This window comes from Nipponia nippon, unplaced genomic scaffold, assembly GCF_047370975.1.
Source record: "Nipponia nippon isolate SJK-2023a ecotype South Korea unplaced genomic scaffold, ASM4737097v1 scaffold_4, whole genome shotgun sequence".
Taxonomy (NCBI): Eukaryota; Metazoa; Chordata; class Aves; order Pelecaniformes; family Threskiornithidae; genus Nipponia; species Nipponia nippon.
Genome location: NW_028262358.1, coordinates 78,189,271 through 78,201,669, shown reverse-complemented (window position 1 = coordinate 78,201,669; position 12,399 = coordinate 78,189,271). Strand labels below are relative to the sequence as shown.

At 38.0% G+C, this 12,399-nt stretch overlaps 1 protein-coding gene across 7 annotated transcripts in view; it reads right to left on the bottom strand.

Annotated features, from left to right (window-relative positions):
- Window positions 1–12,137, bottom strand: part of HACE1 (HECT domain and ankyrin repeat containing E3 ubiquitin protein ligase 1) — a 58,674-nt gene extending 46,537 nt beyond the window's left edge. For 4 of the 7 annotated variants that reach the window (XM_087774862.1, XM_087774866.1, XM_087774858.1 and 1 more), the window contains exons 1-7: window positions 11,939–12,137; window positions 7,355–7,409; window positions 6,061–6,150; window positions 4,130–4,234; window positions 2,676–2,751; window positions 2,254–2,385; window positions 994–1,076 (exon numbers count right to left, since the gene is read on the bottom strand). In XM_087774862.1, the coding sequence (XP_087630988.1) occupies window positions 994–1,076; window positions 2,254–2,385; window positions 2,676–2,751; window positions 4,130–4,234; window positions 6,061–6,150; window positions 7,355–7,409; window positions 11,939–12,014 (617 nt within the window). In that variant the 5' untranslated portion in view covers window positions 12,015–12,137. Of the gene's footprint in view, window positions 1–993; window positions 1,077–2,253; window positions 2,386–2,675; window positions 2,752–4,129; window positions 4,235–5,572; window positions 5,742–5,992; window positions 6,151–7,354; window positions 7,410–11,327; window positions 11,541–11,938 lie in introns of those variants that run through there. The other 3 variants (XM_087774861.1, XM_087774863.1, XM_087774864.1) reach the window with 3 other exon arrangements.
- Window positions 12,138–12,399: the final 262 nt, after the last annotated feature.

The window sequence follows — 12,399 nt, the reverse complement described above, 5'->3', positions numbered from 1 at the left end:
TTCTTCCCGGGTGGCAGAACCACCAACTGGCACTTCTAACAAGGAGACATTGACTTCTGCTAGGCACCTGGTTCATTCTACTCTGCCAGCTGCTCCAATTGTTAATTTCTAAAAGAACATCACCACTGCACCTGCAACACATTCCCTTCTCATGGAAAACCTCCAAGCTGAAGGAAGTTGCTTACTTCTTCTAAAGCAGATGCCAAAACCAGTCCCTAAATCAAGGACCAAGGCATTCAATTAGCTAGCAGCTATTTATTCTCCACTTCCCTTCTTCTCAACTACCAAGAAGTCAGCATACACTAGCTCCAGAGACCAGGGCTCCCACAAGATAACTCTTGGCAGGCCACCAGGTCAGTCCATTTCTCCTTTTGTTTATATTAACATTTAATCATAGGTGAACTATTTAACCTGTAACCAAAACATAGGGATTATAAAATTGTAAACTTTCTACCAAATAGCAGAAATGCTCCAATTAAAACAAAAGATTATTTATCATATGTGATTAGTTTTGAAATAAAACTAAACTGTGAAGAAAGCAGAACTGATCAAAGCAACAATATAATTTCAATTCAACATTGTAACTTTAAGACATACATGCACATTTCATGTACACTGTAATACCATAATGTACATTAAAGAATAGTCAAACTTGCCTTATAGAAGGTTGCATTTTTACTTTATTCAAAATAATCTAAGGTGGCAGATCTCATTTTTTTCAGAAAAAAGTTTAGCAGTCATTGATTTATGACTCAGGCTAGAACATGCACGGCTATGTGTTTAACATGGCTGTTAGAAAGAGGTATATAAGCCTGCAGTACTAAGATAAGTATTTAGATGAGTCACCAAACTACATTCAAACATGGAGCAAGATTAAATACCAGTCAGCTTTTATGTTTCCTAAATTTTGTGCTTTCTAATCATTGTTATTGCAGAAGGAGGGAGAAATAAATTTAACTTTTGAATGCTGGGCTAAAAGTGAAGAATACACACCTGCAAGCAAAATAGAGTGGAGTTGCCCCTGACACATTTGGCCTATTTATATCTGCACCACTGTCTAGCAAACACTGCACCGTCTAGAACAGAAGAAAATAACAGCATTAGAAAAAGAGCAACAGAAAAGTCTATTGGCTTGCAACTATTTAGTAGGATTACACTGAAGGATTTAATTTTCAATAATGAATCTCAAAACCGAAAGTCCTAAACACTATATGAAAAATCATGGCTGTCAGAGCTCATAAAGCTTCCTTTGAACTTTCCATTTTAATAACAATGCCTTTTATTGAACTTCAGCTAATCCCAAAGACCCTTGGAACTACAAGCCATTGAAAAAGGAAAATTACACTTTTTAGAGAAGTAAACCTCAAGTTAGTGACAGCCATAAACAGCCTTATCACAAACTGAAATTTTAAACACACACTAGAATAGAAGAAATAAGTAAGCAAATTCTAAAATATGAAAACACTGAGCAGATTCTCAAACAACTTTTGCTATATTCCAGTCACATAAAGCAGATAAATCTATAGGTAACAGTTTCTCAGGATTTGGTCTTCCAAAGTTGAGCTCTGACAACGACAACAGAAAGGATCTGGGTAGAAAGATAACTTTTTTTGAACAGTAAATAGTCCTGGAGACAATCTGTAGAATTCAAGATCACTACTCTATGTGGCTGTAATGCAGTTCAAGTAAAGCATCCAGACCTGTACTCTGAGAGTAAGTAGTCAGCCCTAATGTAAGGCCAGGTCTAAAAAACATTCACACAGATCAATAAAAGAAGAGTCTATGTGAACTTGTTTACTTCTAATGTTAAACATCTAACTGACCCAATTCCGTGTTTGTTTTTTATTCACAGTAAATTAAGATCATTTCAGATTTCAAAAGCACGTAATAGCTGGTACAATTATGAATCAAATAAATTCTAAAAAGTAAGGAAGAACATTTGAAAATGTTTAACTTTACATCAAAACCTGCAATCAACAAGGCGATAGTAGTACTACAGAACAGCTAAATAGTATACAGTAAGTCACTTAAACTCCCATAAACACTGAGATCAATCATCTCCACAAGAATAAATCAGTTGTTCCCATGGAAGTGTATGCAGTCAAGACAAACAGTAGAGTTCTTCACATTTCTAACCATTATCATGTGCATGTCTAGCCTGAAGTTTATAGAAAAAACCCGCAAACACAAGAACACTAAGGCTTTACCCAATTCTTCACGAATCCAATGTGTTAAGAAAATTTAGAAACTTACTGTCTTGTGTCCATTTTGACAAGCTACATGAAGGGCTGTCTGTCCCATTGCATCTTCAACATCTACATTACTGACGTGCTGAACAAGATCATGAAGCAATTCTGTTCGTCCATTAACAGCCAACCAATGAATCTAAGTACAAAATGATGACACACGTTTCCTTTAGCAATAATATTTATTTCATAAATATGACTTTAAATCTGACTGTACTATTGTCAACATTTTTGCAAAGAGAACCTTTGAACAATACTATCATATGCTTAAGTACTTTGATCACATCTTTTGATTCTTAAGGGCACTGGACACGGAGCAGTTTTGTTTATTTACATGTAAGACAGCAGAAGCTTAAGAAATGACAATCTTCAATTTCTTCTTTTTTTTTTTTTTTTTTTAAGAGCACCATGAGAATAAATAGCACTTACTGCAGTCAAGCCTTCATTATTACAAATGTTGACATCTGCACTATATTCCAGCAGCTTGCTCATACATTTCTTCTGGCTATAAACAAAAGAATACATTAAAATGCAGCCAGGGAAAATAATTTACAAAGACCAAGTATCTTCTAAGAGCTCCACTCACTCTAATTCATCATTGCACAAACCATAGCAGGTAGTTTTAGTTTCTAAGGATTATGGCAGTGAGCATGTGAAAAAGAGAAGTGATCATCAGTAGCACCAGAGACTCATACAGTGCAAGTGTAGCGTATGACAGCACAGGGCTAAAAACATACTTGTGTAGCTGCATGTTTTTGTGGAAAGTGTAGAAGTACTTCACCACCACCCTAACAGCTTTAGCTCAGCATGAACTATGCTCTCAAGACAAGAAGCTAGAGTTCAGCTAATGGAAATTCATGGAGCTCATCATAGTCCGTACACTTCAGTGAACACATTTACAGTACACCACTAAATCATTATTTAATGAGACACCCATGGTAACACTATGTAAATCTTTGGCAAGTACAATAACTGCCTTAATGAAAGTAGGGGTGTTTTTCCTACTTCATGTTTTGTTTAGTCTTTTAACACTCTCTAACGCTCTAAGTGCTTTACCCTTAAGAGTTTATTCTTACTTTTCCTTTTTATTTGGTACCTCTCACACCTTTCTCATGCTTCCTTTCCACATAACTGTCTCCTGTCTGTATTTCTGCATTTCATCATGTACCACTTGGCTGCTTCTGTCTCCCTTCTCCTACAAATACTCCTCCCACATACCTAAAAGCCACTAAACACTACCTCCTCCTCATTTGAAGTATGAGCTGTGATACAATTCAGTTACTGTAACACATACATGCTCTAAAAAGAAAAAGACAACATTACCATTATCAGCTGTGTGTTTCCACATAGTACAATTCAAGAAAAAAGATGATCTTAAAAGATCTTAAAAAGGTGCTTGCTCACTGTTTTGGTTCCCCCCACCCCGCCCCCAATACTGTGCAAGCAAACTTTGTATTCCTTTCCTTGCAGTAAAAATTTCCTTGGAGACACTATCTGAGAAAAATCTGAAATATCTGAACCCTTCCAAACCCTCCAGTGTCCTCTTCGAAATCTTTTCTTACTCAGCTACCTGGAAGGTGAATGCATCCCTTGTTCAATCACTGTTTTAATAATCATTAAGCTCCTGCTTAACAGAAAACACTAAAAATGACTGGCACTGAAACTGGCACTTCAGACTTAACTTCCTATTTATATAAAATTATTTTCTGAATATTCAAAGTACAGATCTTAACCTCCACGTTCTCTATAAGTGTGCCACCCCTATTTTCAAAAGTGAAAACCAAAGTATTTTGTTTGAACTATGAAAAGATATTACAGAACATGTCAGTTCAAGTGCATTATGCACAAAATCTTTTTAAGAGTTTTAAAAACTTTTTTCTTACCCATTCCTTGCTGCTAAATGGAGAGGTGTGCATCCTGAAATGTCCTGATAGTTTGGATTTGCTCCTTTTTTTAATAACAGAACAAGGCATTCAACTGATCCACAGCTAAGAACAAAGTAAGGAAGGGAAAAACTGTAACGAGGATATTTACAAACCAAATCTATACTGACATAAAGACAACAGCAATACTATGTATGTATACAGATTACATTCAGTAGAAAAATCTTAACACAAAACCATTTTTGCACCCTCATAGTTCAAGTTACACATAGCTAAAGGAAAGACACTTAAATGCAGTGTGAACTGACTGATCATAACTTGTACTAATAATTAGGTGCTAGCCTTCTATGTGATTTTACTGACTTTAAAACCCAACAGTGAATCTTTAAGACTCCCAATTGTTTAAAATATAAAATGTAAAATGTTTTGTTTACTATTTCCTCTCACCTGCCTCATCTTTAATGTATTCACAGGACTGAATTTTCCCTTAAATAACAATTCCAATATCATTTTTTTTGTTACGCTTCAGTGTCTGGAAATTATGTTTAAAAGTTTAAATATCAGAAAAATTCTAAAACTCATACAAATATTTTTGATATTTGTTTTGAATCTGTAACTCCCTTTTACTTTTCATAATATAGCAGCTCTTCGGGATAATCAATGTCACCAAGAACACAAACTTTGCATTATATGTTTATCTTACTCCTCAACTCTTCAAGAGGAAGAGCTGATTGGGAGGATAAAGACATAGCACTTTTCTATCTGTCACGACCAGCTTATCCATTTTTACTAGTCTCCCCAATGACAGAACTGCTACACAACAACCCAAAGAAACTGAAGACCAGCGGTACAGTAAGTTGCAAAAACAGCATCTCAACAACCTCTTAATGACACAACAACTAGCCAAGATAAAAGAGAATCCAGAAATTAAGCGTAACACAATCTCTTGGGTTTTATGATCAATAAATATATCTTTTCAAAGATACTTTTAAGATGCGTGCTAAAAAATTTGCTTGCATTTTTTCTTTAAGTACTTTCTTATGTAAATTTTATATAAGCAGCATGTAATTCTGAGACGGAATGTTTGGGAAACAGATATTTCTAAAACAGTCTGCTTAGAAAGCTGGAACGTCTACCTTTATTGTGCCCAAACACTTGTTAGTTATATGCAATACTACTATTTCTTTTATTTTTACTTTTTTTTAACAGTTTAAATGTAAAAACTTTCAAGATATTTAAAATGGGACCCAAATATAGAACATCCATTCATTAGTTTAAAGTTTAGTTTCCTGAAAGGCCGTTTCAAAAACTACCTGGTTCATTTCTATCAAGGTTATGTTAATCTGGCTGTTTCTTGCAATATAGATTTAGCCCCACTGATGAGCTACATAAATAATAAATAATCTAGGTCATGGATTTGAAATTTGCACTTAAGTCCTTTACCCGGGATACAAAAATTTATTAGAAGTGAGCGGTCAAGTTATATCCCCTTCAGTTATGGTCACATGAAGTACTTTGGAACAGCTGCTTCCCAATGAACATCCAAGTGCTTCCCACTGTTTTAGAATACTTCAAAAAACAAGCAGCACCTGCAGACCATGTTTCTCTAAATCTATAAAAGCAAGAGTAACTCAGTTATACAGGATACACATAATGGCTACATTTCTTCACAGACTGAGATTTCACAGAAAGGAAAAAAGTATCCACCAAGACTTCCTTCACTAGAATTGGAAAAGTCATTTGATACCATGTGTAAAACCTGTCCTCTCAATGAGGCAGGCACATTGCTAAAAGAACAAACAAAATACAAAAAAGTAATGTAAAAACAAAATGTTACTGATACTACAGAGTTTTCCAGCTTACATTGGTGCCTTAGATTTGTGGTAATACTTTCATTGTTAACTTCTGGACCGGACTCAAGTAAGTCTTACTTTGCTGCAATATGAAGCAAACTTCTCTTCACACGTCCAAATGCATAATTCACATCAAATTTTGAATTTGATAGCAGCTCTGAGACAGACCTTCAAACAGAAATATAATTTTAATTAAAAAATAGCTCACAATATCCAAGCAAAGTATATACTGTAACTTGTGTACTCTAGTTCTTACTTGATCACTATTTCTTTTCCCTCCAACTAATTTCAGAACAAGAGATCCACCAGCTTTCAAGCATCTGCATATTAACAGTACTTTGACTCTTTCACTTCCTACTTGTACATAAAAAATGAACTGTGACACTGCGCAAGTGTTTCAAATGTAAACTAGTAAGAATTACACCAGATGGCCAAATTACTTCTTTACAAATATGGAAAACAAGCATATTAATAGCTTTGGTTTGTAAACCAATAAATTCCCCTTTTCCTCCTTATCTCAATACAGATGCCCTAACCAGATATCCAGCAGCTTTCCCAAACATAGGCAAAGTTCAGAAGGAAGACTGGTATGTGAAATCCTCATGATGAAACAGAAGAACACAATATGCCAAAAGGATAAGAAATTTAAATAAGACCCTTCAAGCCCTAATGAATTAGTAAAGACAAAATATTAGTTAAGATGCAATATTTCAAAATAGGCAAAACTACAATTGACCTGGTGATTGCAAACTCCAGGAACAAGCTGATCACAAAATTTAAAACACTTGCACACAATATCAACAAGATATTAGGTAGCAGAACAAATGTTTATCCTGATTAGATAAACAGTTCACAGCTTCAGTAAGAGTTACTACCTGCTTGCCTAGAAAACTCAGCAGAAGGTAGCAGCACTTAGCTGGCACTATACAGCCCCAGGTCCCAACCACTTCGAGGACAACTGGGTAAGAGAAACAACTGCTCATCTGAGGAATCCCAGAAGTATCAATCTCATCATCCAACTCTTATTCCATGTCTTTCTGTTTAATGAGACTAAGACCTTCTATGTCATCAATAAATACATACTCAGAGCTACAACCCAGTTACAAAACAATGCTTTTATTCTTATCCTAGGACAAATTTCTCTATGTGCATCAACAGAACAAATCCCAGCTCCAGTCTATGACATATAACAGGTCTCTCAGATAAGAATATGCTGGGATGCACACAGTCAGTGACTAACTTCAGCGACAGAAGCTATCTCAGCAATTCAGCAGCAGAATACCTGAGAGTGCTCTAGCAGCTACACCTCTAGCAAACATGCTGTTTTTTCAGAGCTTAAAAAAAAAAAAAGTAAATTTAAAGAAGCTCTCACCTGTGCTGGTCAGCCATAACCATTGGCATTAGTGTATAGACAGCAGTTTCATTGTCTGTGAAAAAAATTAAATCACACCATTATCATAAAGAAATTTTTTTATGCAAAATAAATTCATCTCACAACACTTATTTACCTTTTAAAGTGTCCATTGTTCAACAGATCATTCTTTTTACACAGGTTATACATACCCAAAGTTTCATGATAAAGAAAAAGCCACCATACTTAGATAGAAGAGGTAATTAACAGGATTGCAATACATGAAATTGCAATGTGGCATTTTTTCTTTTACAAAGCAATAATTACAGAATTTTCAATGGAGCATTAATTTCTTTAAATTGACAATCCTGTTAATTAAGTCAAAATATTTAAGGAATGTGCATTAACAAAAAAAGTAAATAGCTTATTTTAAAAAGAAGGAAATTTCCTGTGATCCAAGGTGACTTCCATAGTCCTGATACCCATGAGTTTCTAAAAGTGATTTCTTTAAACTAAGTCACTCTATAACTATTCATTTTTGTCTCTAAACTTGGATACCTGAATGCAATAAATTTCATTTTAATTTCTAATCAGTTTCGTATTCCACATTTGAAGGCAATGAAAAAAGGCCAGAACACAAAGATGCAAGTCAATAGTGGGAACAGAGTGATATTCAGCTATACAGTCTCTGTCAGTACTACTGTTGCACATACCAGCACACCGTATGGGTATGATGCGCCTGCTTGGTCAGCTATAGACTTTCTGGAGTAAAATATTATTTTTAAAGGATGAATTTGACAAAACTTTAAAGGCTTTAATGTATAACAATTATGAATAATATTAATGTACAAAAATTATTATCAATTATTATTGATGTATAATGATTATATTTTCTAGCTTGAAGCAAACTACCCATTGTTGGGAGTACAGTCGCTACAGACTCTTCACGCAGATGCCAGCTTATGACAGGAGGGACTACACTTTCTGAGAACCCAGGTATATGGTTCCAGGATATGGAAATATAGGATTGTTCTCATAAAACTTCTATTTTGAACTTTCTCCTCATCATCCTAATTGATCCAAATACCAAAGTTACAAAGCAATCAGAACGGGAAGAATTAAACCAGACCCAAACAAGTGTAGCTTCTCATATCTTTTACATACCATGCTTCTATACATTCGTTACTTCCACTAGATAGGCAAACTGACATTTAGCTAATATTAAACAAGAATTCTTCAGAGTTACCAGGTGGAGTCAGAGGAACCCTTGTCATGCTGCAGCTATGCTATTCATGATTATTCTTCTACAGTGCTCCAAGATTAGTGCCGCTACCCACTATTTGAAGTAGTCTGTAGCTAACAAAAGAAGGAAGCAATACTAATCTATTATTACCTTTGAACACTGAAGGGAGATAAGTCATATTCAATTTCAAATCGCATTAATTCTGCTATTTATAAAAATTAAAAAAAAAAAAAATCAATGTTGCTTACAGCGAATGCATGGTAGAAGAGACATAAGCCTCTCAAAACACCAAATGACATTTCAAAGTCACAAAGAGTAATTCTAACCATCACCGAGTTCAAGAGTTTGAACTGTCTATATATTGTTCCTTAAGGCAGAGATCTCTGAGCATCAGATAACTCCATCCCCAACATGCACCACTAGAATTTGACTGCTGGGGGTGGGAGCAGGCTGGGAGGGAGGGGACACATGCGGAGGGAGAGTCCTGGAAATAAAATTAAATAGATGCTAGATAAAGATATCAGTTGTGGAAAAAATGGATCACTTTTTAAAAATGTATCCATGATTAGCTCCCATATACAGAAATGAGAAAAAATTTCTTCCTTGAGATCTGTTCCACAGATCTCTTGGCAGGAAAATAAAGCTCTCCAACTGAAACAAAAAACAGAACTTGAGAAGGCCAACTAAATCTCAGCATGACACCCTTACATATTCTCACAATCATGCCCTGTTAAAGAGAAGAGACAAAAAAAACCAAACAAATAAGCTTTAAATATACCAGCACACTTAACTGAAATGCTTAATACTGCTCCTAATTAAACTTAACTATATTGCAAGTATAGTGATCTAGAAAAAGGCCATAGTTAAATATGAGTGTAGTTAGGCCATAAAAGGTGTTTATGGTATAGTTACAAAACTAAGCCTTTTGCTATTCTATTAACAGAATCTACACTATGGAGCATATGCAGATTTTCCCAGAGTTTTTCTGTACAGAAATAATTAAAAGGGTGTGGGACTAAGGAGCTTCTGTGCCTATTTTTGGTAAATATTATCCCTATTCATAAACAAACTCCTATTGACTTAAAGTAAAAGTACATGACACCAGGGAGAGGAAAAGCATTACATGCCTCATGCACTTACAGAACTTATTGGTTATCTTACTTGCTTGCATTTCAAGTCATGAATACCTAAAGTCAAAAAAGCACCCAAAATGCAGAGACAGAGCCAACAAAGGGCCTAAAACCTACAACTTCAGGCTGCAAGGCCTGGTTTTCAGGCACTGAGCCTTAACAGTATAATCCAGAAATTTGTGTAAAGCTCCTAAGTGCCCAGAAAACACCTGCTGAAGGATACTTCAGAAGAGGGGTGAAAAAACAAACAATACTATTTCTTAATGGCAAGGTCAGCTCAGGATATTCACTGGCACTGGACTCAGGAGTTAATGTTTGCTTTAAAAAAAAAAAAAAATCACTTAAAATTCATGATCTAGAATCCTGCCCTGACAAGATATACTTAATATTTTATTTCATAAGAGATATTAGCTTGAATTTGGCAGAGATCACAATCTTAAAGAAGTGTCAGCACCATCCATACAACACCCTAATAGCTACGGCACATGCAAAGGAAGTTAAATACCTGGATTTAGTGCCTTCTTCAGCATAAGGAAGTTCAAATATACACCTCCATTTCCTAAGAGAGTACTATGACTCTTAGTTTAAGAATGTAGAGGTTAACTATATATCTTTCAAATTAAAGCTATTCAGATGTATGGGGGGTGGGGAAATAATAATTCAAGAGGCCAGACACAGCACACAAGAAGCCACCAAACTGCATGCCATACTAGACTAGCGGTGGTATTTTCTAAGCTGATCCTGTCAGTACATGTTTGGAGCAAAACACTGCAACCCAAACCTGCTTCTCAAGAAGAGCTTGGGCAGGCCTGGACAAACCTAGGGAACACCAAGGTCAAAAAAGAAGACATGTAACAAGCTGAGATGTACCCAAAGTTAGATGGCCATTGAATGGAGGTTTTGTTGGAATGTAATTTGAGACTTCAGTGCCTCTAGTCCATTTATGTCCTTATTTCAGTCCAGCTGTGGTTTGTGTCATGTAATTCTTAGAGAATACATAGGATTGACATTCCTTCTGCACTACAGGGCAAGAGAAGTAATTGTTCTGGAGCTCACAGGGCTTGCATTTGCACTACCACAGACATAATTACCTCTGAATCGTAAGATAATAATGCCCAAGATAGGAAGAAAAGAGCTGAACTCAAATTCAGAATGAATTTGCCTACACTAGTACGGGAGCAAATTTAAAGCAGCTCCAACTGGCATAGGTTGTGCTAAGCATTATTCATATTACCATCATCAATTAGTTAAACTAGTACTACTACATTATTTCTGTAAGTCTGAGCTTACATTAACAGCATTACATCATTTTTCACTGCTGCCATTCATGAAGCAGCAAAATCCATCTGAAACTTGTCTGTCATTCTGTAAAATTTATGAGCAACTGCACTGGCAGACACTGAAACTGTTGATGGGTGACAACAAGGAAAGGGTGTAGCAGCTCAGCGTAGGCGGAAGTCCATATGCAGCAGCCAGGAAGTCCGAACAGGGAACACATAGAGAAAACAGAACATTACTCATTTTCCTCCAACACTGGAAATGAAAGCTGGCAGACATACAGCCAAAGACTCCTCCGTAAAAATAAACCCTGAAGAAAGTACAATGACAGCACATGACTCACAGGAACAGAAACTTTTGCATATCCAAAAGCTTTTGCAGGAGTAGTCTTCCCAAAGGCTGGACCTGGCTGGAACACTTAACTACTTGCCGTAAGAGCCTGAAGCTGTATTTTCAACTTCATCCCGATATGGACTAGCACCCATGAGCAGCAGCTTAGAGCCAAAAAAATTAGGCTGTGACAGTGACACCTTTTCAAATAAAAGTCAGCACTATATAAAAAAAAAAAAAACCCAAAGGTTTGCCACTACTAGTGTGTCACAGACGAAGCACCGAACGAAGGATGTAAAACTGGATTTAAAAGAGGGTCCAGCGCCCCAGACCACCCGCTGGCCCGGGCCCCGGGGCACCCCGCGCCCTCTGACAGCCACCGCCGGCCTCCGGCGGCGAGGCACCGGGGAAAGGCAGCGAGGGGGAAGTCGTTGCTCTTGTTGCTAACACCACGACAAAAAAGCCCCTCGGAGGCGGTGGGAGGGAGCCGCTTTCCATTCTCCCGAGTCGCCTCGCCGGGCGGGGCTACGCAACGGCCCCCGGCTCAGCGCACCCCCGCCGGGCCGGGGAGGCCGCCGCGGCCCCGGGGCAGACCGCCGCCCCGCCCCGCCTCCCCTCTCCTACCGTCCGGCAGCTCCACGGTGCGGGCGCGGCGCAGGGACCTCGTCAGCCGATTGAGCTGCTCCATGGCTCTCTCCATCCTCGGGGCGCCCAGCCCGGAGCCGCTGCCACCCCCCGCAGCCGCCGCCCGGCCCCTCAGCCCATGGCGCCGCGGAGGCTGCCCAGGCCGCCGCCGGCCCCCGGCCCTCTGCTCATGCTCAGGGGCCGCACGGCTGCGCGCATGCGCGGGGGGCGGAGCCGCGGGGCGGCTCGTAGGCAGCCCCTGCAGGGGGCGGCGGGCTCCCCTCAGTTTGCTTCTTTGCTAGGGGACAAAATAAAAGGGATGGGGGGGATAAATTTTCAAAGCCTGGACAATATGGATATTTAAACAACAGCTTGTTACAGTTTTAAAAAAAAAAAAAATACTGCCTCTTGAAATGGCCTCTCCTGAGCGATCCTGCCAGTGCGGCCTCGGGGCCTTCCTT